This window comes from Cucurbita pepo, chromosome 5, assembly GCF_057944985.1.
Source record: "Cucurbita pepo subsp. pepo isolate OVF chromosome 5, ASM5794498v1, whole genome shotgun sequence".
Lineage (NCBI taxonomy): Eukaryota > Viridiplantae > Streptophyta > Magnoliopsida > Cucurbitales > Cucurbitaceae > Cucurbita > Cucurbita pepo.
The window spans coordinates 3,408,560-3,431,204 of NC_141802.1; the positions used below are offsets into that span (position 1 = coordinate 3,408,560).

At 35.0% G+C, this 22,645-nt stretch overlaps 5 protein-coding genes across 15 annotated transcripts; all 5 read left to right on the forward strand.

The window, feature by feature from the left end:
• Positions 1 to 219: 219 nt before the first annotated feature.
• LOC111794605 (Major facilitator superfamily protein) lies at positions 220 to 3,825 on the forward strand. Its single transcript, XM_023676660.2, has 8 exons — positions 220 to 448; positions 1,178 to 1,322; positions 1,421 to 1,589; positions 1,827 to 2,097; positions 2,372 to 2,637; positions 2,724 to 2,939; positions 3,108 to 3,210; positions 3,405 to 3,825. The coding sequence occupies exons 1-8, from the start codon at positions 298 to 300 to the stop codon at positions 3,461 to 3,463; spliced, it is 1,380 nt and encodes a 459-aa protein (XP_023532428.2). The 5' UTR covers positions 220 to 297; the 3' UTR covers positions 3,464 to 3,825.
• Positions 3,826 to 4,310: 485 nt separating this feature from the next.
• LOC111794610 (protein yippee-like At4g27740) lies at positions 4,311 to 5,587 on the forward strand. Its single transcript, XM_023676679.2, has 2 exons — positions 4,311 to 4,533; positions 5,208 to 5,587. Exons 1-2 carry the CDS (start codon positions 4,444 to 4,446, stop codon positions 5,433 to 5,435), a joined length of 318 nt encoding a protein of 105 aa, XP_023532447.2. The 5' UTR covers positions 4,311 to 4,443; the 3' UTR covers positions 5,436 to 5,587.
• Positions 5,588 to 6,343: 756 nt separating this feature from the next.
• On the forward strand, positions 6,344 to 7,909 carry LOC111794609 (protein yippee-like At4g27745). 11 transcript variants are annotated; one of them, XM_023676667.2, is made up of 4 exons: positions 6,344 to 6,472; positions 6,948 to 6,977; positions 7,083 to 7,253; positions 7,449 to 7,909. In XM_023676667.2, the coding sequence occupies exons 3-4, from the start codon at positions 7,161 to 7,163 to the stop codon at positions 7,674 to 7,676; spliced, it is 321 nt and encodes a 106-aa protein (XP_023532435.1). In that variant the 5' UTR covers positions 6,344 to 6,472; positions 6,948 to 6,977; positions 7,083 to 7,160; the 3' UTR covers positions 7,677 to 7,909. The 11 variants fall into 11 exon arrangements, with proteins under 11 accessions (XP_023532435.1, XP_023532439.1, XP_023532442.1 ...); XM_023676674.2 differs by having other exon boundaries at positions 6,351 to 6,472; positions 7,126 to 7,253; XM_023676673.2 differs by having other exon boundaries at positions 6,358 to 6,472; positions 7,088 to 7,253.
• Positions 7,910 to 9,597: 1,688 nt separating this feature from the next.
• ISI1 (binding protein) lies at positions 9,598 to 12,359 on the forward strand. The gene is made up of 5 exons (XM_023676663.2): positions 9,598 to 10,073; positions 10,384 to 10,589; positions 11,349 to 11,447; positions 11,732 to 11,805; positions 11,995 to 12,359. The coding sequence occupies exons 1-5, from the start codon at positions 9,764 to 9,766 to the stop codon at positions 12,218 to 12,220; spliced, it is 915 nt and encodes a 304-aa protein (XP_023532431.1). The 5' UTR covers positions 9,598 to 9,763; the 3' UTR covers positions 12,221 to 12,359.
• Positions 12,360 to 13,196: 837 nt separating this feature from the next.
• LOC111794611 (histone-lysine N-methyltransferase ATXR6) lies at positions 13,197 to 16,983 on the forward strand. The gene is made up of 6 exons (XM_023676680.2): positions 13,197 to 13,743; positions 14,110 to 14,190; positions 14,299 to 14,528; positions 14,862 to 14,962; positions 15,051 to 15,263; positions 15,393 to 16,983. The coding sequence occupies exons 1-6, from the start codon at positions 13,503 to 13,505 to the stop codon at positions 15,550 to 15,552; spliced, it is 1,026 nt and encodes a 341-aa protein (XP_023532448.1). The 5' UTR covers positions 13,197 to 13,502; the 3' UTR covers positions 15,553 to 16,983.
• The last annotated feature ends 5,662 nt before the right edge of the window (positions 16,984 to 22,645 follow it).

Genomic DNA, 22,645 nt, shown 5'->3' on the forward strand with positions numbered 1-22,645 from the left:
AAATATTATATATCGTTTTAATTAAATTTAAAAAAGTAATATTTATTGCTAAAAAAAATTAGCATTATTTTATAAAATTTAAATTTGTTTAGTATTTAAAAATATATAAAAATAAAGTATTTTAGTTTAATTAATTTTTAATTATTATTAGGAGTAAGTAATTAAATGAACAGAACACCTGGTTGTTGTTCCAGTATATAACAAACGCCTCCGTTTTCATTCTCTTGCCATTTTCTATCTCACACTGCAAAAGAGGGACGCCCGTCGGAGCTTCTCTCTCTTTGTCTTCGTGCTACAATGGAGATTTTCTACTTTCTGGTGTTTGGAGCATTGTCTGTAGTTGTTGCAGCTCTGGAGCTCAGCAAATCCAACAAGGATAGGATCAATACGCCCTCCGCTTTCAATGCTTTCAAGAACAATTACCTTTTTGTTTACTCTCTTATGATGGGTGCGTATTCTGATTTTTAATTTCTTTCCAGATCTGCTCGCATTCTTCACTTGGATCTCGTTCAATTCTTTTCAATTTATGTGTACAACTGTGATTGCTTCGTTTCCTGTTTGTGCTTTGTGTGAATCTGTGTGAATCTGTGCGTGTCTGTCGACTTGATGCCGTTCGATATGATCTGAATTTATTCGGTTCTTGACTGTTGTGTAGTTACTGTTTTGTTTCGATCTGTGGTTTTGTCGTGATTGAGAGGCTTTCGTTGAGGAATTTGGAGTAGATAGGGCGTTATTTGGTACTAGTTAGAGAGGCAATTGGTTGTCGATAGGATAGGTTGCTAGGAAGTGTATCGGAGGTGCCGACTTTTCTTTTCCTCTTCTCTCTCTTTGGTTAAGCGTTGGATCTGGATCCACCGACGGTTCATGATATGAAATGATTGCTATATTCTCGTTTCTTCTAAGTGCATAATGGCATTGTTATTTCAATTTTTCTTTTGATAGTAATTTTGTGGCTATAATCTCGATTCTTCTGGCACAGTTGATGTTGTTTTCCCTATGAGCCACGGGGTGTGGTTTGCTCCTTATATCTTCTACATTTTGATTTATTTATTTTTGGTTTTACCTTGCAAGTTTGTACTTATTAAATGTTATGAGCATCAATAGTATGTCGATAGAAAGTAAAAGATTATGTATAATGATTGATCTAATGTATTATTTATTGTTCATGTGGCAACAGCTGGGGACTGGTTGCAGGGCCCATACGTATACTTCCTTTACAGTCAGTATGGCTTTGATAAAGGAGAGATTGGTCAGCTTTTCATTGCCGGTTTTGGGTCCTCCATGTTGTTTGGTACAATTGTTGGTTCTCTTGCTGACAAACAGTGAGTCATTTTTAACCCCCTAAATTGGTTGACGTCATCAAATTTTATTGAGGGAAACCTCTTTCTAATAGTTGATGCATTTATGTTTTTGAATTCAGAGGTCGAAAGAGAGCTTGCATCACTTATTGTATTACGTACGTTCTGAGTTGCATCACAAAGCATTCGCCCGAGTACAAGGTTTTAATGTTGGGCCGTGTTTTGGGTGGTATTGCCACTTCGCTCCTCTTTTCAGCATTTGAGTCGTGGCTTGTTGCAGAGCACAATAAGGCAAGGATGCCATGTTACTGTCTTAAAAAGCTTTTTTTAGCTTGCTTATATGATGTTTTCTGACTGAACAATTGGTTGGTCATGTTAAGAATATGAATTATTAATTATAAAATTTACTCTTAACCTATTTGTTTAGATGATTCAATGTTTATTGAACGATCACTAGGTGATGATTCAATGTTCATCCATTGATAGTAATTTTGTAGCTATAATCTCGATTCTCTTAATTTACTGCAGAGGGGCTTTGAACAGCAATGGTTGTCGATTACATTCTCAAAGGCTATATTTCTTGGCAATGGTCTTATTGCAATTCTTGCTGGGTTGTTTGGGAATGTACTCGTTGATAGTCTTTCTCTTGGACCAGTGGCACCTTTTGATGCTGCTGCCTGCTTTCTTGCAATTGGTATGGCCGTTATTATGTCATCTTGGACGGAGAACTATGGAGATCCATCAGAAAATAAGGATCTGCTCACCCAATTCAGGGGTGCTGCTGTTGCCATTGCTTCTGGTACTCTCTCAAATTTTCGTGCACGTAATTTTTTTGTTCATTACATTTCCTCGAAGCCCAATATCTTTGCAAGGATTTTGGTTTTGCATGAAACATGCTCTTGGACTGGATAAGGATATGCTCACGCATGGTTTTAAGCATTATTCCATACAAAATGTCAACTAATTTTTTGTTCTCCTTTCCTTTTTTTTTTTCCTTGAAAAGAGAAGAATCTGAACAATGACTTACTTTCTTGACGGATATCCTAACTCATTTTAAATGTTCTATGCGTCAGATGAGAAGATTGCACTGCTGGGTGCTATACAGTCTCTATTTGAAGGTTCAATGTATACCTTTGTATTCCTCTGGACACCTGCACTTAGCCCAAATAATGAGGATATTCCCCATGGCTTTATCTTTGCAACATTCATGTTGGCTTCAATGCTCGGAAGTTCCCTTGCATCTAGGTTGATGGCTCGAAACTCGCTAAAAGTTGAGAGCTATATGCAGATTGTTTTCGTTGTCTCTTCTGCCGCTCTTGTACTTCCGATTGTGACCAGTGTATGTGGAAGGATTGTTTTTCTCCTCTTAATTCTGTTTTCATTAATGCTAGTTCATGTTTTCTCTGACTTTTCTGGTTGTGTCAGATCTTGGTAGCTCCATCAGATGTGAAAGGTGGAAGCATCTCTTTTGCAGGCTGTATCCAGTTGCTTGGCTTCTGTGTTTTTGAGTCCTGCGTTGGTATATTTTGGCCTTCCATAATGAAGATGAGATCCCAATACATTCCTGAGGAGGCTAGAAGCACCATCATGAACTTCTTCCGCATACCTCTCAACATCTTCGTATGCGTGGTGCTGTACAATGTATGCCACTGAACACCCCTATGCCATTAGTCCTTACATAATTGCAATCACGAGCTTCTTTTTTTGAGTTCAAGCAGTTCCTAATCCAATTTCTGGACCAAAGCCATCAATACAACTATGAACACCCCATCTTTTCTTTTGTCACATACATTTTCCTTGTCTTTGTAGGTTGATGCTTTCCCCATCACTGTGATGTTTGGCATGTGCTCCATTTTCCTCTTTGTGGCATCGATTTTACAGAGGCGGCTTCTGGCGATCGTGGATAAACCAAGTAAGTATATTGTTCAAATACTAAAATTTCGGCATTGCTAACGACTTGCTATGCGTACTCGCATCATAAAATCGAGTTTTAAAAGCACCCTTTTGAAATAATTTAGGAATAACTAAACTAAAATGTGTTTGATATCATCAAAGCATTTGCAACAAGTGCTTCCTAACACATAGTTCTGTTGGACCTTGTTACAGAGACTGGCGACTGGGCACTGGGCGAAAAGAATACCGAGACCGATCCGTTAAACATCTAAGCAAATGCAGAGAAGACGGACCACCAGTACTTAATTTGGGAGGTTAGAACATGAACTGAACACTTTGATCCATCTGTATACAGCAGCAGCTTCATGAATCAATCTTAAGTAGCTAGCTTGGTTTAATATTTGAAGAATGCAAAACTATACAAGAATAGTGGTCTGCTCATCATCCAAGGAGAAAGAAGATGAAGGAAAAGTAGACATAATTGTGTTTCATCAATTTTTGGGCTTCTTCACAAGTCATTAATTAAAGTAGCTTGTTTAGAGATCTCTTCAGCAATTGTCGTGGAGAATATTCCGAGTTCCAACACTGGATTTATCTTAAACACTTGTTAATCAAAGCTTCCAAATTTCCATTACCTATTTTTCTTGTCAAATTACTGATGTTTTTTTGTTTTGTTTTTGTTTTTGTTTTTTTTTTTTTTCTTTTTTGAGTATCTGCAACCTATTCTTGATAGTCATGGTCCGTGGAGGACTGTCGGCGGCGATATATATTGAGCACTTGTTACCATCGTACTTTTCTTAACAGCAAATTTTGTGATTATGCGACACTCACTTTCAACACCGAGTGAGTTAAGCCAATTTAGATTTGTAAATAGTGTTATATAACTCTATTCTAAAGGCAACTAGTTGAGCCGTTGATTGCTCAGATTGATTCTCGTGTTCGTGTGCCAAGAAATTCTCGAAAAATAAAGAAAGAAGAAAATTTTGGCCTATCCAATCCCTTGCCTTTGATATTTTTCCCCTTTCCTTGCCAATCACTCCTCTTACCCACCAAACATAGTCACCATCACTCCCTTATTTTAGTCCCACACTTCAATATAATTTGGTTATAGTCTTCACATCTCATTCAACAACTTAAAAAACATCTTGGCCACTCATCTTTCATCTCTCCAACTTGCCTTTCATTATTCATTTTTATGTTCATACACACACTCTTTCCTTGATTGACTAATCCATCTCTAAGTTCAGCTTCCATGGCCGAGTACTCGAACACGACGTATAGCTGTAGAAGTTGCCGCAACCCGCTCGCCTCCGGAGCTGATCTCCTTTCCAAATCCTTCTTGGTAAGCCATCTAACTCGCAAAACTATGTATCGATTCATTTTCTTTCTCTAACAAACAATTCAACGATATCGTGATTTGGTACGTTTGATCAATACCCTAATGATAATTTCGCGGTATCACGATTTGGTCCGTTTAAATAAAAGCTAGAATATTTAGTATTGATTTGGATGTTAATTAGAGTAGCTAACTAAATTCAATATATGGGTTATTATTATGATCTAGGGAGGAGCTAATGATGTAAAGTTTGAACTCGTTTTTTAGTTAAGATAACGTGTGAGAGTATGGATTCAAACCCGTGATTTTTTTTTTATTATCTAATTGAATTAAGTTCAAATTCTTTAACACAAACGAAAGGAAGTAGTGTCTTAATCGTTGAACTATGCTCGTGTTGACAATATTCAAATTTTTATACTACGGTAAAACTAAAACTTCGATACCCTCCGTTAGTAATCTCTCATTCATATTCATTGTCGGGTAAAACTAAAATTTCGATGCCTTCTGTTAGTAATCTCTCAACCACCGCAATTTTTCCTGTCATTTATACCTTCCGTTACTGTCGAGTTATACTCATTATCCAAAACGAGTATAACTCGACAGTAACGAACATGCACGAAATTTTGAACCATCACATTTGTTGTACTAAAAAAAATAACGAAACCCGTTCGATTTCGCAGGCAAAATCGGGAAAAGCGTTCCTATTCTCACAAGCAAAGAACATAGTGGAGGGCCCAAAAGAGCAGAAGCTGCTAATAACAGGTATCTTCAAAACTGCAGACATACACTGCAGCATCTGTGGTCAAGTTTTGGGTTGGAAGTATCTCAAAGCTTATGATATCAAGCAGAAGTTCAAGGAAGGAAAGTTCATCATCGAAAGGGCTAAGATCGTCAAGGAATACAACTAATCATATTTACAAACTCGTTTCGAACGATTAATCGTTCGTTTACAAGAGTTTTTAGGCACTTAAGAAGTCGTTTTAAACATATCCTTATGTCAATGTTGATGGTCGGGAAAAGTTAATGTTTTAAACTCTTAGTGTCACGTGTATTTTGAGTCTCGTAGTCGGGTCGCTTCGCACAAGACATTGCTTAGGACCAACGGGTCACACGACAGGTGCACGATTGACTTTGTACGCTCCATCCTTCGGCCCTTCGCCTATCGGCTTGGCAAACAAGCTACCTTGATCCGTCTCTGATTTTGATTCGTTATGCTTAGCACCTCCAACAAGCCCGTCGGTCCCTTGCCGCCTAAAACTCTGCCAATCAAGCGCAGCTTTATGTTTCATCCTATGTGCCCCGAGAATGCTATGCGTTCTCCACATTCGGACCTCGCAAAGAGAGAACGTGATCAAGAATCACTACAAAAAATAACCATTTTTGAACGGTGAGTTCTGAAAATATAGGTCTCGTTTGTAGAGAAGTGGAGAACATTTTTTCCCCGTCATATAAATGGGACTGAGAAAGAAATTATATTCTCCGACCCGCTTAATATAAATATATTTTTAATACATATTTAATATATATATATATTAAAAAAATTACTAAATTAAAATTGGTTAAAAATTACTATTAAAATTTAAATTTTTAAAAATTAAGTTAGAAAAGGTATAAACTTATTAAATATATTAATTTATTAAGATATTTTTACTAAAAAAATAAAAATTTTAAAATAATTATTTTTCAAAAAGTCAATGATAATTTTGAATTAAAAAAAAAATAGTTTTAAAAATTTCAAGTATATTTTTTTAAATGAATTACAAAAATAAAGGTATTTTTTTTATTAATTTACCCTTCCAGCAAATATGCGTGTCTAGTAAGACGGTTTGGCGCGTGGCTATCAATTCATCTTCATACCAAAAGGATATTGAAGAAATGTGTCTGAAACTGTAGAGCTTCAGAGGTGCTCAACCATGGAGGCCCACAATCCGTACTCGACCTTCGCGTAAATTTCTGACTTCTTTTCATTGTTCTTCCTCTTACTCTTCCCAAATTCAACTTCTCCTTCATTTTCTATGTTAATTAATCCCAAATTCCTTTTCACAGTCTCCAAGTTAAGAATGATTTCCATTTCTCTCTCTTCAATTTGTATTTATCTTTGCTTTAATCGCTCATACCTCATCAACTTTCTTCCATAATTTTCACTAAACTAATAATTTCCGGCACAATCAGGTTCTTCTCTCTCCCTTTATTTCCATTTTCCATAATTTCTTGTTCGTTGATTCAATGATTTTTCCACATTTTGGCTTTTCGGTATGCTCCTTCTCATACTTTTATTGGTGTTCCTGTTCTTGTTGTTGTTCTTAATCCTGTTCCTGTATTATTGAATCCCTTTTGCTTGAAATCTTCTCTCTGATCCTTTATGTTATCTTATATATTTGATCGCTAACCCCCTTTTGATTATTGATCTTTTTCTTTAGGTTTCTAGGTCACCATTGAAATCATTATAGGTAAACGATTTTGTTCTTGTTTTTAGTTTTCCCACCCCTCGTTGGGATTTTGATGATCCATTTATATGGTATCTTGATGGAAAGCTTGAATCTCTTTTAATGCAGTCTAGGTGTTTGATTTAATGCTTGGGGCTTGATGGTTGTGTAGGAGAAGAGGCGTCTTGAGCTCAATCTTCTTGATCAATGGCTGAACTATTGGGGCCACGTTTGTATAGCTGCTGTAATTGTAGAAACCATGTTGCCCTCCATGATGATATAATTTCTAAAGCTTTTCAGGTGGGATCTTAGTGCGTTTGATTATCATCAATGCGAAAGGGTTTGCTAATCTCTCAAAACCCAATGAGAAATTCATGGATTTGATGTTTTTAACACAGTTTTTCTGAAATTTTCGATTGCAAATGCCTTTCTAAAACTTTTCCTGAAGAAGTTTTCATTATCTAATCTTGTTTTTGTCATGAATTATCTCAATAGGGAAGACATGGGCGTGCTTTTCTGTTCTCTCATGCTATGAACATCACAGTGGGACCAAAAGAAGACCGGCATCTCATGACGGGTCTCCACACTGTTGCTGATGTGCATTGTGTTGACTGCCGTGAGGTGCTGGGGTGGAAGTATGAGAGGGCCTATGAGGCATCACAGAAGTATAAAGAAGGAAAGTTCATTCTTGAAAAATCAAAAATCGTTCGGGACAACTGGTAGCGTCCTGTGGATCTTGTTGAATGCATTGATTCTTATTTTGATGTAAGTTTATTGATTCTTCGTGATGTTATCTTGTATATAAAGTCATCATCGTTCTTGTTCTTGTTCTTGTTTCCTGTTTCCTGTTGCTCTTGTATATAGTATATATCTGTGTAAGCTCTGAACTTGACTGGATATCATTGTATCTTCAATGCTCACCATCTGTGTTAATGAAATTGTGGTGCTTAAAGTAAGTCCTTCTTGCATTGAACATGACCTGGATTCCTTTGATATTGTTGTCTTGTCTTATGGCTCTATCGGTGTTCGGTACGCGTCCTCTTCTTTTAGTTTACATGCTTTGAGTTGTATTGCAAGCTTATTTGTAACAGTCCAAGCCTATTGCTAACTGATATTGTCCGTTTTGGCACCGTTAGCCTCACAGTTTTTAAAACGTGTCTGCTATGGAGATGTTTTCACACCCTTGTAAGGAATGCTTCGTTCCCCTCTCCAACTGATGTGGGATCTCACGTTATCGATTCTAGCCTATTAATGGATGATCATGTTACCTTTTTTGTTTAACAAACCCATTACTCCACCTTTCCCAGTTTCTCCTGCTCTGCTCTCTGTTCTATCTCCTTTGCTAGGGAAGTTTTTCCTCCCTTTACAACAAAGAGGTGAACCGCTTTGTTCTAGGTGCTAACGGTTTCTTCTCGAAAAGAATGTTATGTTGAAACAGGGAGAGAAAGTAGAGATGAGAAAGGAGAGAGGAGGTATAGAGTTGTTTTCTTAAATCCCACGTCGGTTGGAGAGGAGAATGAAACATTTTTATTATAAGGGTGTGGAACCTCTCTTTGACAGACGATTTTTAAAAATTGTGAGACTAACAGATATACGTAAGGGGTTAAAGTGGACAATATCTGTTAGCGGTGGGTTTGAGTCGTTACAAATGGTATCAGAGGTAGACACTGGGCGGTGTGTCAGCGAGGACGCTGGGCCTCCAAAGAGGGTGGATTGTGAGATCCCACATCGGTTGGAAGGGGAACAAAACATTCTTTATAAGAGTATGGAAACCTCTACCTAACAGTCGTGTTTTAAAAACTGTAAGGCTGATGACAATACGTAATGGGTCAAAGCAGACGATACTTGTTAGCGGTAGGCTTGAGTCGTTACACCTAACTGATGGCCATATTGAAAGTTTGTGGTTGATACGCAGTTGCCACCCGTTTCTAAGCCTTTTAACTCTGTCTCATCTCAGCAAAGTTTCAAGCAGGAGGAGATAAAAGGTTTCATGGTTTTAAAGGCACATATCCGTCTCTAAGGTCTGAAGGTCTGAATATCAGTTCCAATTGAGAGATCCCACATCGGTTGGAGACGGGAATAAAATATTATTTATAAGCGTGTGGAAACCTCTCCCTATTAGATGAGTTTTAAAACCATGAGGTTGACAACGATATGTAACGGGTCAAAGCGGACAATATCTTGGGCTTGAGCTGTTACAATGGTATCAAAACTAGACAGCAAGTAGTGTGTCAGCAATGACGCTAGGCCTCCAAAGAGGGTGGATTATGAAATTCCACATCGGTTGAGGAGAGAAATGAAGCATTCCTCGTAAGGATGTGGAAACCTTTTCCTAGTAGACGCATTTTAAAACTGTGAGATTGATGGTGATACGTAATGAGCCATAACAAACAATATCAAGTAGCGGTTAGCGGTGTGTTTTTTTAATATAAGGGGATTATTGTTATAATTGAATTTTCAAGAAATATTTGCTGAAGAAAGTCACAATTTCGGGCATTTTTTATAATTTAGTAAAAATAATAATAATTTTAAAAAAAATCGGTATATGGATCAAGGCCTATGACACGTGCAAGTAAAATTAGCTGGCAAATTGATTTACCGACATGTCGTTTTAAATGATACGCAGATTGAATTTAATGGGCGTTTTTGAAGCTTTGATTAACTAATTGGTGTCGACGTCATTTGTGATGTCGTTCAAGCAGGCCACCACTCGCTCCGAATTCCGATCTCCTTTCATCTAGGAGCCTGACGAAGAACAAACCACCGTCGTGTCCATCCACAAACTCTCTCTCTGAGAGCCCAAATCGGAGATGTACCTCAAAAAGGCATTGTGGAGCGAAGGATTCACGGCGAAGCCGTCCGCCGAATCTTCGCCGGACGATAAATCGGCGTCGGCAACGTCCTCCACCGTCGGGGAATTGGTCAATTCTCTGAACCGCCAGAGGCTCTACCGCGAAATTACTTTTTCGCTTCGAACAGGTCTAAGAGACGCCAGCGCCGAGTTTAGCTTTCTCCGAGTCCGTGGTCTTCGCAGCCTTCTCAAGTCCCTTCGCTCCATCGCGGAGTCCGATTCTACCATCCAGCTCTTCTGCCAGATTCAGTCCTTGCCGGAGCTCCAAGGTTTGAAACTCTCCGATTCTCGTCTATTGCGTTTCTTCGTTTTTGGCACTTGATGATGAGTAAAACTGTGAAGCATCGGACTCCGAATCATCTAAATCTTCATTTCAAGTGAAATGTCTAATAGAATCTGTTTTCGCACATTGGAATACGAACTATGGAAATTGTACTGAATAATCGATCTCAGTACCTTTATTTGGTTTGAAACCAAGCTCCAAATTTCGTTTGTGCTTCCACCGAATTTGGATTGCTGAAATTATATTTCGTGTTCAATAGATGTGATTCTTCTCTTTCCATTCTGGCCATGAAACAGTGGTTCCAGTACTATTTCAACAGTCACTAAAGGAGTCAGAGGATGACCCTGTGGTAAATTTGGACCATATTTTTGGAGTGGAACCTTTGAAGATCGCTAGTCCTTCAACCGATGCTGAAGTTGCCCTCGCACTACGAGTTTTGGAAGGTTGTTGTCTCCTTCACAGAGAAAGTACTGCTTTAGCCCATCGGCACAAGGCAATTCCGGTTTGTCCTCTGCATTTTAGAAACTCTTGTGCCATTCCTCTATAATCTTTTCGCTTTTGAAGTGCTTGGACTATCCAACCGCTCACAATTGCATAAACAATCATTCAGCATACTTGATATATACCTGTGTTATTGCCCCACGGTGTACAGAGACAATGTTAAGACATGGACATCAAATTAATCCGTCAGGTTAATGTTATATATCGTATGGATACAAGATTGTGTTTAGAACAAGACGCATAGTCTTGCAATTGAGCTGTGCAAATTCCAACATTTCTTGAGGAATTACAGAGAACCAATACATTACCAGCATACATGGATAAGTCCCCAATTGTCCTGTTAGACTTCTTTGTAGAAAATGTTTGTAACTACTCTACTTTTCTTATTAAATCAACTGGGAAGCTTTTTTAAATAGTCCTATGGATTGGGCTTGGGTGAAGCCGTATCTCCGTTCCTCGTTCATGTATATCGTCTTCGAGCTTATTTGCATCTTTCTGTTTATGGTACAAAAACAAGATAAAGATTGTTACCTCTGAATGTCGAAGATAAATGAATGAATTGAGGAAATTATAGTATTCAGCCTTCATTATGAGTCTTTAGTCATACATACCACTGTTTTCGTAAATGATTGAGGAAGTCATGTTTCCTCAAGTTCTGGTTACAGAAAGGCCTTTTAGGATCATAATGACTAGAATTTACTTGCTTCTAGCTTTCTTTGATTGGGATTGTGCAATCTGAACACCCAAATTCTTTTTGCAGGTTTTGATGAATATATTATCAATCCGTGGAGTACTTGAACAAGGTGCATGCTTAGATGCGTTGATTTCAGTAATGTTGGATTCGTCAGCTAATCAAACGGTAATACGCCATTTAGATGTCGTATGGAGGTCGTACTTTATGATTCCTTTGTTCTCGCACAATCCCTATAGTATTTTTCTTCCAAACATTGTGTTCAATTTATATTCCTTGAACTTTCGTCATAAACACCATAGAAACACCATCACAAGTCCTGTTTTTTCATGGGTCGATTTTCTGAAATATAAAGTTCAACTCTCTACTCGTGGAAAGTGAATTTTTGGTTGTATGAACTGTTTGGCTTGATGAAAAACCAAGGTGTCTCATTGTGGTGACTTTATTTCCAGGATTTTGATGTTTGCAACGGTATTGAGGAAGTTGCATTGCTCATAAGGGACAAACAAATAGATGAAAACCTCAGGTTATTTCCCAACCTCATCTATCAACATATATCTGGTCCTTCCTTTATTATCATTACGACACCATTTGCGACATGCCACGTTCCATTTCGTGGGGAAGAGATAGTCCTCTAAAAAGGCTATCACCAACATGTATTCTCCTTAATGTTTCAATCCAATCTTTGTCTCCCATTAACTTGTCTTGTGATCAGGTTGAAATGTGGTGAGTTTTTACTGGTACTCATTGGACATGTAAATGGGAGGGGAAGGCCTCCTCTAGCAACCATTCATGAAGACATAAGGCGGCTTCTGGGAGAGAAATCAGCCTCCTTGATTTGGGCAGCCAGTCAATTCGGCTCGACTCTTGATCCTGAGCAGAGATTAACAGCCCTGCACATCCAAGCACGTCGGGTTCTCGAGTCGCTGGACTTATATTGAATCTGAAAATGGTAATGTTTCTCTACATTCTAACAGTGCTTTAATAGACTCTTCCTGCTGTTGTCTGGAATGTGGCACATACAGTAGTAGTAATCTGTTGTCTGCTTGTTTGCGTGGCTGCCTGCACTTTTCGTTGAGATATGGAAAACTGTGTTTCATTTTTGTACAAAATTAGACTTAAAAAAAAAAAGAGAAAAAAAAAAAAATCCATTTTTAAACCTTCCAAGATTGGTCAATCTGTAATCTTTGACTTTCAAGTTAAATCTTTGACTTTCAAGTTACCTTTCATTCATTAATTTGTTGGATTTTGGTCTTCCAATGAATGTTCAAGCACACTACTGAACCAGTAGGCTTGTTCTCTTTCCTATTTTTAAAATATTCTTTTATGAATTGTTTAATTAATACAATATTCTAGGGAGGTAATTTCACTCATTATACGAATAGTTTGATCGTATAAGTATTCTATGTTTTAGGTCATGAATGACTGTTTCGAGAACGACCAATTCTCGTCCAATATTATAAAACTGGCATTTTTGTTTAGATTTTAATAACATGTATGGCATTGAACTTTTCTTCAAAGAAAAAAAAAAAAAAAAACCCTTGTCATTGTCATTGTCTTGTCAGAGTCTCTTAGTTGTGCAATTGTTTGTTAAAAAGAAAGAATTTGGCGAATTTGGCTCATTTTTTAGACGAGGATCAATCAATTTAAACTATTTTAGCTATAAATATTTGTAGATTTAAATAATTAGTAATTTAACAGTACAATATGTTTGAAAATCCACATGGTATTTGATTAGATAATTAACAATTAAATTAAAAATTCTAAAAATAATTTTTTTTAAATTGTTTAAAAATGCTTTTTAAAAAATAATTAGTGTTTTCTCTTCAAAGAAACACCCAAAATACTTTTTTAAAATAATTGTTTATCTTATTTAAACTCATATGCTTATAACATTGAATTTATATTTTAAAATTATAAGTGCAAATTTTAGTAGTGGGATCAAACATTTCATTATAGCCCGGCCCATTATTTTAGCCCATGAAGTTGGAAGCTAGGCCCATTATTTTAGCCCACCATTGTTTAAGGCCCACATGGTGAATTGGAAAGAGAAGAGAAGACAACTGTCCCTGTGGTAATGGCGCCGAGCTTTGCCCGGGAAACGAAAAAGCGCGCGAGATGCCCTAATTGGCTCTTCAAATACCCATTTCTTACGCCTTTGAACATCGCGCCAAATTCCCCCATCTCACAATCCGATTCCTTTTCCTCATACTCTCACAAACGATGCACAAGCGAAGAACTCTAGCTCCGAAACCCACTACCAGCCAGGATTTTGCTTCAGATGACGACGAATACGACGACGTTTCATGTCAGAAGTGCGCCTCCGGCGACTCTCCGGCTGAGCTTCTTCTCTGCGACAAATGTGATAGAGGGTATCATCTCTTTTGTCTTTCCCCCATCCTCGTTTCAGTCCCCAAGGGATCCTGGTTTTGCCCGACTTGCTCCAACCACAAGAAGCTCAAATGTATGATCTGTTTTTCTTCCCTTTCATTTCATGGTAGTTCCTAGATCTGAATTGATTCGATTTATTGACATGCATTGTGAAATCGAAGTTGCATTGTGTGTCTCCATCGAAGTGTCTAGTTAGTGTTATCTGTTCGAGATGGAGTGATTGATTTGTTTACTGAGCGGATGGAGAAACTTGTTTAGTTTTCTATTTTTAACATTGCGACATGTATAATCAAGTTCTTCTCTGTTCTGTATATTGTTCTGGTAGCTTATGGATTTGACTAACAATGACCGGCATATCAAATGCATTTGAGATTGATAAAAATTAAATTAAATTGTTGATTTTCATTTTGTTTTAATAGTTCTCACTGTTATTTTGCAGCTTTCCCTCTTGTTCAAACTAAAATTGTTGATTTTTTCCGCATCCAAAGACCTGCGGACTCCCAAACGGACTTGATGTTAGGTAGGAAAGTGATACTACTGGAGATTCCAGTTTACCTCCATCCTCTTCATGGTTAAAGGTTCTCTGGATCTCAATTGAAATCATTTTCCTTGTATTATGGTTTTTCAGAGAATCGAAAGAAACGAAGACGGGCTGGTAGCTTAGTACTTTCTAGAAAGAGAAGGAAGCTCTTGCCATTTAATCCGATTGCAGATCCTGCAAGACGCCTGGAACAAATGGCATCACTGGCAACAGCATTGACGGCTACTGGTACAGATTACAGCAACGAGCTTACATATATGCGTGGCATGGCACCAAGGTCAGCAAACTGCGCATCTTTGGAGCACGGTGGAATGCAGGTAAAGTGTAAAGACCCAACATCTTTGTTTAAGGAGAAGTGAATTGAATGTTAGCTATTAGTCCTGGCCATTTGTTTGAATATTGTCCTTGCTTAGTGGAAAATGTTAGATCAAATTCTAGCGTCAGATTGCAATTTACAATTAATCACTAAAGATCTTTGTTCTTTTTAGCCTGACATCTTGTGCTTATAGAGACAGTGACAAAACAATTAAATGCTGTGTAGGGTTGTAGTTTCTCAACGCCAGACTATATGTTTTAGTCACTGTGAGTTTTGGGGCTCTTTCTTTGATCTCTTTGGTGATGCTGAAGTCTTTTGTGTATCTGTATTCTAGGTTCTTCCTAAAGAGGACGTTGAAACCTTAAACTTGTGCAGAAGTATGATGGAGAGAGGGGAATGGCCTCCCCTTATGGTTGTTTTTGATCCTCGAGAAGGGTATGTGAAGCTGCATATTACTATATTTCTTTCTTTCTTTCTTTTTTAGATAGGGAGCTCAGCTCATTTGATTCGTACATGGTCATAGGTTTACTGTGGAGGCAGATAGGTTTATAAAGGACTTGACCATAATTACTGAATATACTGGGGATGTTGATTACCTGAGGAACCGTGAACATGATGAAGGGGATAGTATGATGACATTACTGTCTGCCACTAGCCCATCTAAAAGCCTCGTCATCTGTCCCGACAAACGTAGTAACATTGCCCGTTTCATAAATGGAATCAACAACCATACACAGTAAGCTCATCCCTCAGTTCTTTGTTTTTTGTCATTCTCTTGTGTTTGAGAAACCTGAGAGGACTAGTTTCCTCATTCTATCCTTTTCCTTTCTCCCTTTTGATTTGAGGTTGTTTCTTTCTAATGCAGGGATGGTAGAAAAAAGCAAAACCTTAAGTGCGTTAGGTTCAATGTAAATGGTGAATGTAGAGTTCTACTTATTGCTAACAGAGATATATCTAAGGGAGAGAGATTGTATTATGACTACAATGGATACGAACATGAATACCCCACCGAGCATTTTGTGTAACCTTTTACTCTGTAAAATCCACACAATGTCTATAGATTTTAGACACAAGCTGATCAATGAATGTCTGATTAATAGTTTGGCTAGTTTTCTAAGCTCAAGAGTTCATAAGCATGATTCAAATTGCCTCCAATACTGACAGTTGATAATTCAAGAAGCACTTGCGTGTTGGTACAAATTTAGTTATCCAAATGTGTCAATTATTACTTTAATTCAGAAGTCTTAAAAAAAACTAGCTAATGTTGAGTTATTTTAGATATGACTGTCTAGTTTTGTGATCAATTGAATGCTTGCAATTGCTAATAGACTATTCCCCGAGTTTTATTAACATTTTGCTAGTGAAAAGTCCACTTTTTGGGCCAGGTGCTGAAGATCCTTCTTCGTAATTTGGTTCATCCTGGCCTGTCTAGATGTATTGAGACGCCAGGAGGGCCTTTGGCTTGGGCTGGAATTTGTTAAAAGAAAACCGTAACGACATTCCCTGGTTCGGATGGGAGGGACATGGATTGCTACTTAAAGCATCAGCATTGCCATGAATTGTTCTTCATCCCGATGTAATACAGAAAGAATGAATGACTTAGCCAATGAATGATTCGGCTAACTGAACTCAAAAACCCTATTCTAAATGAAATCCACATGGAGATTATGTATAATGCAGGTCCATCAGGTTCATTTCTTTGAGTTGCAAACAGTGCAAGGAGCAACAAAGCTGAAAAACAACTCCTACCAACCAAAAGGTTTATAGCTTGGTTGAGTTTGAATGTTCTTTTGAGAAGTATGTCTATATCATATATCATATAATATCTAAATGTATATACATGTGCAGGAGGAGAAAAAGGACAGCGTTGATGGCCATGTTGTGACAAATCTTACAAGATATGCTGTACGAATTCAGATTGCATTAGAGGTTTGTACCATTGACGCCTCTCTTTCCTTTTACAATCTTATGATTGTCACCATATTAAGGACCACTCTATACTCGCAGTTGGAAAGAAACCACTCGGGTGGTCCTAATTTAGGCTGCCTACTTCTTTTCATTATCATATTTACTCATAAAAAGCCTCTCTTTAGCAGAAGCAATTCAATACATACAGTTGCACACACAACCATCTCATCTCTCTTCCCTGTCAACCATCAGATATGGATCATCAGATGTCATTCCCCCAAGCATTGTCCCACATCCCTCTCTTTAGTTGATGTATCTCTACCATTACAATGGTGGTCCTTTTTTCTGAGTAGCTCATCACTGAGAAAGAAATAATGGTAGTAATAATGTTGTTAATAGGTACTTTATTGTGTTTGGATTTTGCAAGGGTCCATCCTTTATTTTCCTTTTGGCAGCTGCCTCTCTGCATGTATCTGTATTTTTCCGGAGATCTTTTCCCTCAGAACTCAGATCCCAATGAAGCTTTTTCCTTTGATCTTTTCCTCCCTGCATTTGTTATTCGATAGAGATTATGTAATAGTTCAAGCCCACCGCTAATAGATATCGTCTGTTTTAGCCCGTTATGTATCGTCGTTTGTTTCACAGTTTTAAAACGCGTATACAAGGGAGAGGTTTCCACACCCTTGTAAGGAATGATTTGTTCCTCTCTCCAACCGATATGAGATCTCACAATTTACTCCTTTAAGGGCCCAATGTCCTCGCTGGCACACCGCCTGGTGTTTAGTAGATATTGTTTGTTTTGGCCCATTATGTTGTTATAGATTAAAACTGTCCTCTAAATTCAACTACAAGTCCTACTTCTACTGAACTCCATTTTCCTCTTAGATATGTCCAACCCATCTCAAAACCCCACTCCATCTTCAAAGCCATCACATGATAGGTCAAATCTGGGACATAGCTGCCCTCTTTTCTTACAAAAAAGAAATTATCCATCTACAAGTTTGTGGATAATCAGTTCATGTCTCCCATTACAATTCTAGTATAGAGGAAAACTATCGTCTTTGAATTTGAGGTCCCTAAAAAAACATGTCATTCGAACTCCAAATGACTACTCTATCGCCTCATATGATATTATAGGACATCGTGGACAAAGAAACAACTTCAAATTCTATATCTTGGTATCATGAGAATACAATGTCCATAAACCTTGAGGGTCCTAGCAAAGCAACATGCTGGCCATGATACATTAGATCATGGGTTGACTGTAAAATTCAAATTGAAGATGATTATACATCACATTACATCCACACACAAGTCATGGGAAGAACAAGGTAAAGGATAGGAAGAGGGAGGGAATGGTTAAAAGAGAAAGTGGATGAATAGTGAGCAGCCTGAGGGGTGAAATAATTAAGAGAAATGCAGCTATCAAAGACCCCAAAGGCAGCACCAGCTTGGCTTTGTTTGGTGGGAAGATGTCTCATCCTCTTGTGAGAACAACACCCATGTTTTTCATTTATTCAAATTCTCTTCACTAAGCCGTGGTACTATGCTTTGGATTGGTCCACCTCCATTATTCCCCAATTCCTTTCCAAACCCCATCCCTCTTTTCATCTCCCTTTTCATCAACCCTAATCTAAAACCCCTACCCATTTGTTGAAACTTTGTCAAAAAAAGAAAAACGAAAACCATTTCCTGATCGGAGATCCATAGATTATAGACGGTATCTCCCCATGGCCTTTCACCTTTGAGAGCATCCTTTACTTAAACCCGAGCTTAGGTAGATGAACAGATAACTTTCCTCCACCCTAACAAGTACGAGCTATCACTTTTTTTTTTTTTTATACGGTTTGTACAAAAATAAGTGGGGTCAAGCCCTTACTCTAAGCTCTCTCTAGATCAGGTCGCCAAACAAGTGGTAGGGCGTTCATAGAAGAGAAGGCACCGCCAAACAAGTGGTAAATTTTGATGGAAAAATACAGGTTTGAAACAAGTCGGAGAATGATTTACATGGACAGCTAAATGACAATATGTCATATTATTGTGTAATGCGAAGTAATTGGGGAAATTTTGAATGAAATTAAGAGATAGTGAAGCGTGGTTTGGCAAAGGTGGTAACTTTTCCAAAGGATTTGATATCATTAGCTAACATAATTTGACCTTTTAAACACACTTCCATCACAAGAAAACAAAACACATCTCCAACATTATGTCTCTTTAATCCATATCTTTTGCCTTCATAATTCAACTTTACCGACCAAGAATTGTGTGGAATCTTATTTTTAATTACTCATTCTAAATTAAATTAATACCAAAAAAATAAAAAAGTATGATTCTACCTATCTTTTTCTTATCGAAAAAATACAGTCACGAACATAATCAATAATGAAAGCAGGTCGAAAGAATTCATTTATGGAAAGGAGAAATTTGTATAACTCAGTAGATAAGACACTTGTTTCTATTCTAAAGAGTAAGGATTTAATTTTCTACCCTTTTAATAGTTGAGCTAAAATAAGTCGTCATAATAATATAAAGAGTGAAAGACAACACATCCTATTCTTTTCCATTGCTTTAATTAACATTATTATTATTTATTATTTATTATTATTATTTATTAAAAACAAACCATTTACATTAAATTACATGCGACTTTACAAACCAAATAAATTCTATTTTATTTTATTTAACCCATTTAATTAATTATAAAAAGCATCCAAATCCATGCATTCAAAGTGTTAACAGAATTTGGTTAATGTTTTTATTTGCAAATTAAGCAAACAAATTCCTCACCTGTTTCTCTCAAATCTCTCATCCAATTACATGAACCATCATTGTTTATTGTGCCCTCAAATCTTTGGTTCAGATTTTGTGCCTTTTCACACAAATATCTTTTTCTTTTCACAATATTTTACTCAAATAAATTATTACAAAATTAAAATAAATTAATCTCAAAATTACCCTCCTTAGGCATATCTAAATTAATCTCAAAAAAAATTATTACATTTAATTATTACTGTAATTTGTATAATATTAAAATTTTCGGTAGATTGTTAATTTTAAGATGGAATGAATTATTTGTTGAATTGAAAATATTCTGATAATTAAATAAAAATGAATTATAATGGGAGAAAATATAAAACCATGTGCTAAGCTAATGCATGGTTGGCTGATTGATTCAGCTTTTGGGTTAACCAAAAAACATAAACCCTTAATATTATATTATATTTAGTATAATATTTTAAAAATTAAAATTAAATTAAATAAAAAAAGAAGAAAATTAAATGAAGCCAAGGGGCAATCATGACTTTAAACTCATCATGCTTTCTTCTTAAACCCACTTTCTTTTCCAACTTTTTCATATATTTTTTATTTTTTAAAATATATATTTTAATTTATAGTTTCAAATCATATATATTTCTACGTTACCAATTTAGATTATTCGAATCATTTATTTAAGTTTTATTTTAATAAAATTAATATATAAAACATCTGTTTATTTATTTTTAAATATTTAATTAAAATTTATCGCTCAATTTCACTTAATATTTTGAAATTTCATTTTCTAAATAATTAAAAATTAATTTTAAAAGTTGTTGAAGAATAAATAATAAATAAAAATTAAATGAATATATGTGTATACAACTTGTATTGTAAGAAAAAAATATATATTTCATTATTAATAATAAATTCAAGTTGGTTCGTTTAAATCCAATTTATAAATTAAATTAATTCATAAAATTTTCATTATTTTATATATATATATATATATATATATATATATATATATATATATATATATATAATTCATTATTTTATATATCTACAATAAAAAAAATTAAATTAATCTCTCATATATCGATATTTTTTCGATAAATAATAAAAACATGACGTCATAATATTTTACCATCGAATATTTATGTCTTTAAAATAAAAAGATTTAAAGTCAATATTATTTCGAATTTTTCAATGGGGTAATTTTATTTTATTTTCCTTCAATAAATTAATATAAATATAAAACTTTATTTGAATTTAAAAAGTAAATAGGGATTGATATCATGTGCCCTAAAGTTTATTGTTTCACTTAATTAATTATTTTAATTAATAATTATGTTTGTCCTTTTTTTTTATTCACTTTACTTCTTTTCTTCAGTTAGAAACCAATTTTTGTCTCATATTAGCCACTTTTTAGGTAATTTGTACAATAAAGATGATGACAAATTTTTTGAAATGATGATCCAAATGCAAAAAGAACCGATTTTAACGCGAGTGTTCGTAAATTGTTACGTTAATTGGGAACACGGGTAGGTTTAACTTTTAGAGCTTTGATAAGATTGTATGGCTTTCTCGAGAACAGGCTGACCCATTAGCTAATAAAAAGGTGTACTACTGAATATTTTTATACTAAAATTTATTACCATCATAATAACGTCGGTTTCAGAAAATTATGTATTTCTAATACTACACGAAATTATGTTTACCTAATATTGTATTTATCGAAAAATATGATTACACGTAAAATCTCGTAACCTCTAGATGTATGTATCATCACTTTCAAATCATTATGTTAAAAAGGAGGTCTCAAAAAACGTTATCTAGAACCTCCTTGTCTCAAATAAAAATTTTAAAATAAATAAAATTCTCGAGCCTCCTATTTTTTATTTATTAATATTTCTTTTTAAATAACCATTTTGCATTTTTTTTTTATAAAAATAAAAGTTTAGGGTTTTTTTCTCGAATATTATTGATTTCATTAACTAATTATAAGGAATCATTTTTTATCCTTTTATGTATCTAATTTTATAGCTACTTATAATTTGACGTAAGATCACTTCAAAACACGGTATCTGTTTTTTTTTTTTTTTTTTGTCAAGTAAATGATTACGATTTTTTTTTTTTATTTGATGATTTAAAACTCTAAATTTACATGACGATCAACTATTATACGGTCATAAAACGATAAATATATAAATATATCGATAAATCCGACCGAAAACAACAGTACCTAAGTAAAAGAGTTTGAAAATGGGTTAGAAATTGATAATGGGTCACATAATAAATCAAAATTAATGTTCAAAATTTAAAATAAAGAGCTGAAAATGATTGAGAACAAGAAATTAAGTAAAAAAAATGTTTAATTGGAAAAGCTCAGGGGTATTATCGTCATTATCTTATAATTGATTTTCAAAACAATAAAACACAACGGGGAACGTCAATTATCTAATCGTTGACCAGTCCTAATCGGCTGGTCATCGTCCACCGCCAGTTTTTTTTGTTATCTCAAATAAAATAAAATAAAAGAAAAAGAAAATTACAAACCAATTCTTTAATTTAAATTTTATAATTTATATTTAATTTTATTGGAACCTTTATAATTTTAAAATGTTTATTTCACCGTAATTTTATTGATTAAAATTTTATAATTAACGATGCAAAAAAAAACCATTTTAAACATTTAATTTAATTAAATAGATAAAATTAATTTATTATGTTATTAAAAAATTATGGATACAATAATGATAATTTGACCCGACCCAGTTCAAATCAGTGGCAGATTTAAAGGGAATGGCCCATCACTATTTTTAAATTAATTTTTATATACACGTGGCCAATTTGTTTTTTTTTTGTTTTTTTTTTCTTTTAATGGGTTGGTTCGTTCTTCAAATTAATTGCAAATATATATATATATATATATATATATAATATTAATATATTGTGGTATACTTTTATTTTATTATAGATATTCATTAATTTTATATCTAAAACAAGGACTAAATTATGCCTTTATTAAAGTTAAATTACAAATTTTTAAATTTTTTGTAAACTTTTCAATTTTTAAATTTATTAATAATCTGTGAAATGTTCATATCTGACTGTGCTTACACCTCTCGTCTATCTTTGTTCAAAATCCTCGTTCGAGAATTTGTATAGATAAAGGTTTTTCCCGGCACTTCCATACCAACTTAGTAGTCAGCAATTGACATAATAACTGATACATCATAAGTTTTTGAACAAACTTATTAGTCTGTATTTGGACTTTAAAGGCTTAGTAAAATATAAAATTAAAAGTTTAATAACTTATTAAATACGAATTTAAAATTTTGAAATTAAACTTATAATTTAAGAAAACTAACTAAATTAAATTTTTTAAAATAATAAGAATCAAATTTAAATTACGCACGAAATTTATAATATAACCTAAAAATTTTATTTTAA

What these genes read in the sequence shown, in the direction of transcription:
- LOC111794611 (XM_023676680.2), top strand. Translation starts at nt 13,503, where the DNA reads ATGCACAAGCGAAGAACTCTAGCTCCGAAACCCACTACCAGCCAGGAT. An exon ending in CCAAACGGACTTGATGTTAG is followed by an intron (nt 14,191 to 14,298) that starts GTAGGAAAGTGA and finishes ATGGTTTTTCAG; the next exon opens with AGAATCGAAAGAAACGAAGA. An exon ending in TGGAGCACGGTGGAATGCAG is followed by an intron (nt 14,529 to 14,861) that starts GTAAAGTGTAAA and finishes TCTGTATTCTAG; the next exon opens with GTTCTTCCTAAAGAGGACGT.
- LOC111794609 (XM_023676667.2), top strand. Translation starts at nt 7,161, where the DNA reads ATGGCTGAACTATTGGGGCCACGTTTGTATAGCTGCTGTAATTGTAGA. An exon ending in TAATTTCTAAAGCTTTTCAG is followed by an intron (nt 7,254 to 7,448) that starts GTGGGATCTTAG and finishes TTATCTCAATAG; the next exon opens with GGAAGACATGGGCGTGCTTT.
- LOC111794610 (XM_023676679.2), top strand. Translation starts at nt 4,444, where the DNA reads ATGGCCGAGTACTCGAACACGACGTATAGCTGTAGAAGTTGCCGCAAC. An exon ending in TCCTTTCCAAATCCTTCTTG is followed by an intron (nt 4,534 to 5,207) that starts GTAAGCCATCTA and finishes TCGATTTCGCAG; the next exon opens with GCAAAATCGGGAAAAGCGTT.
- LOC111794605 (XM_023676660.2), top strand. Translation starts at nt 298, where the DNA reads ATGGAGATTTTCTACTTTCTGGTGTTTGGAGCATTGTCTGTAGTTGTT. An exon ending in GGTTCTCTTGCTGACAAACA is followed by an intron (nt 1,323 to 1,420) that starts GTGAGTCATTTT and finishes TTTTGAATTCAG; the next exon opens with AGGTCGAAAGAGAGCTTGCA. An exon ending in TGCTGTTGCCATTGCTTCTG is followed by an intron (nt 2,098 to 2,371) that starts GTACTCTCTCAA and finishes TCTATGCGTCAG; the next exon opens with ATGAGAAGATTGCACTGCTG.
- ISI1 (XM_023676663.2), top strand. Translation starts at nt 9,764, where the DNA reads ATGTACCTCAAAAAGGCATTGTGGAGCGAAGGATTCACGGCGAAGCCG. An exon ending in ATCGGCACAAGGCAATTCCG is followed by an intron (nt 10,590 to 11,348) that starts GTTTGTCCTCTG and finishes TTCTTTTTGCAG; the next exon opens with GTTTTGATGAATATATTATC. An exon ending in ATTCGTCAGCTAATCAAACG is followed by an intron (nt 11,448 to 11,731) that starts GTAATACGCCAT and finishes CTTTATTTCCAG; the next exon opens with GATTTTGATGTTTGCAACGG.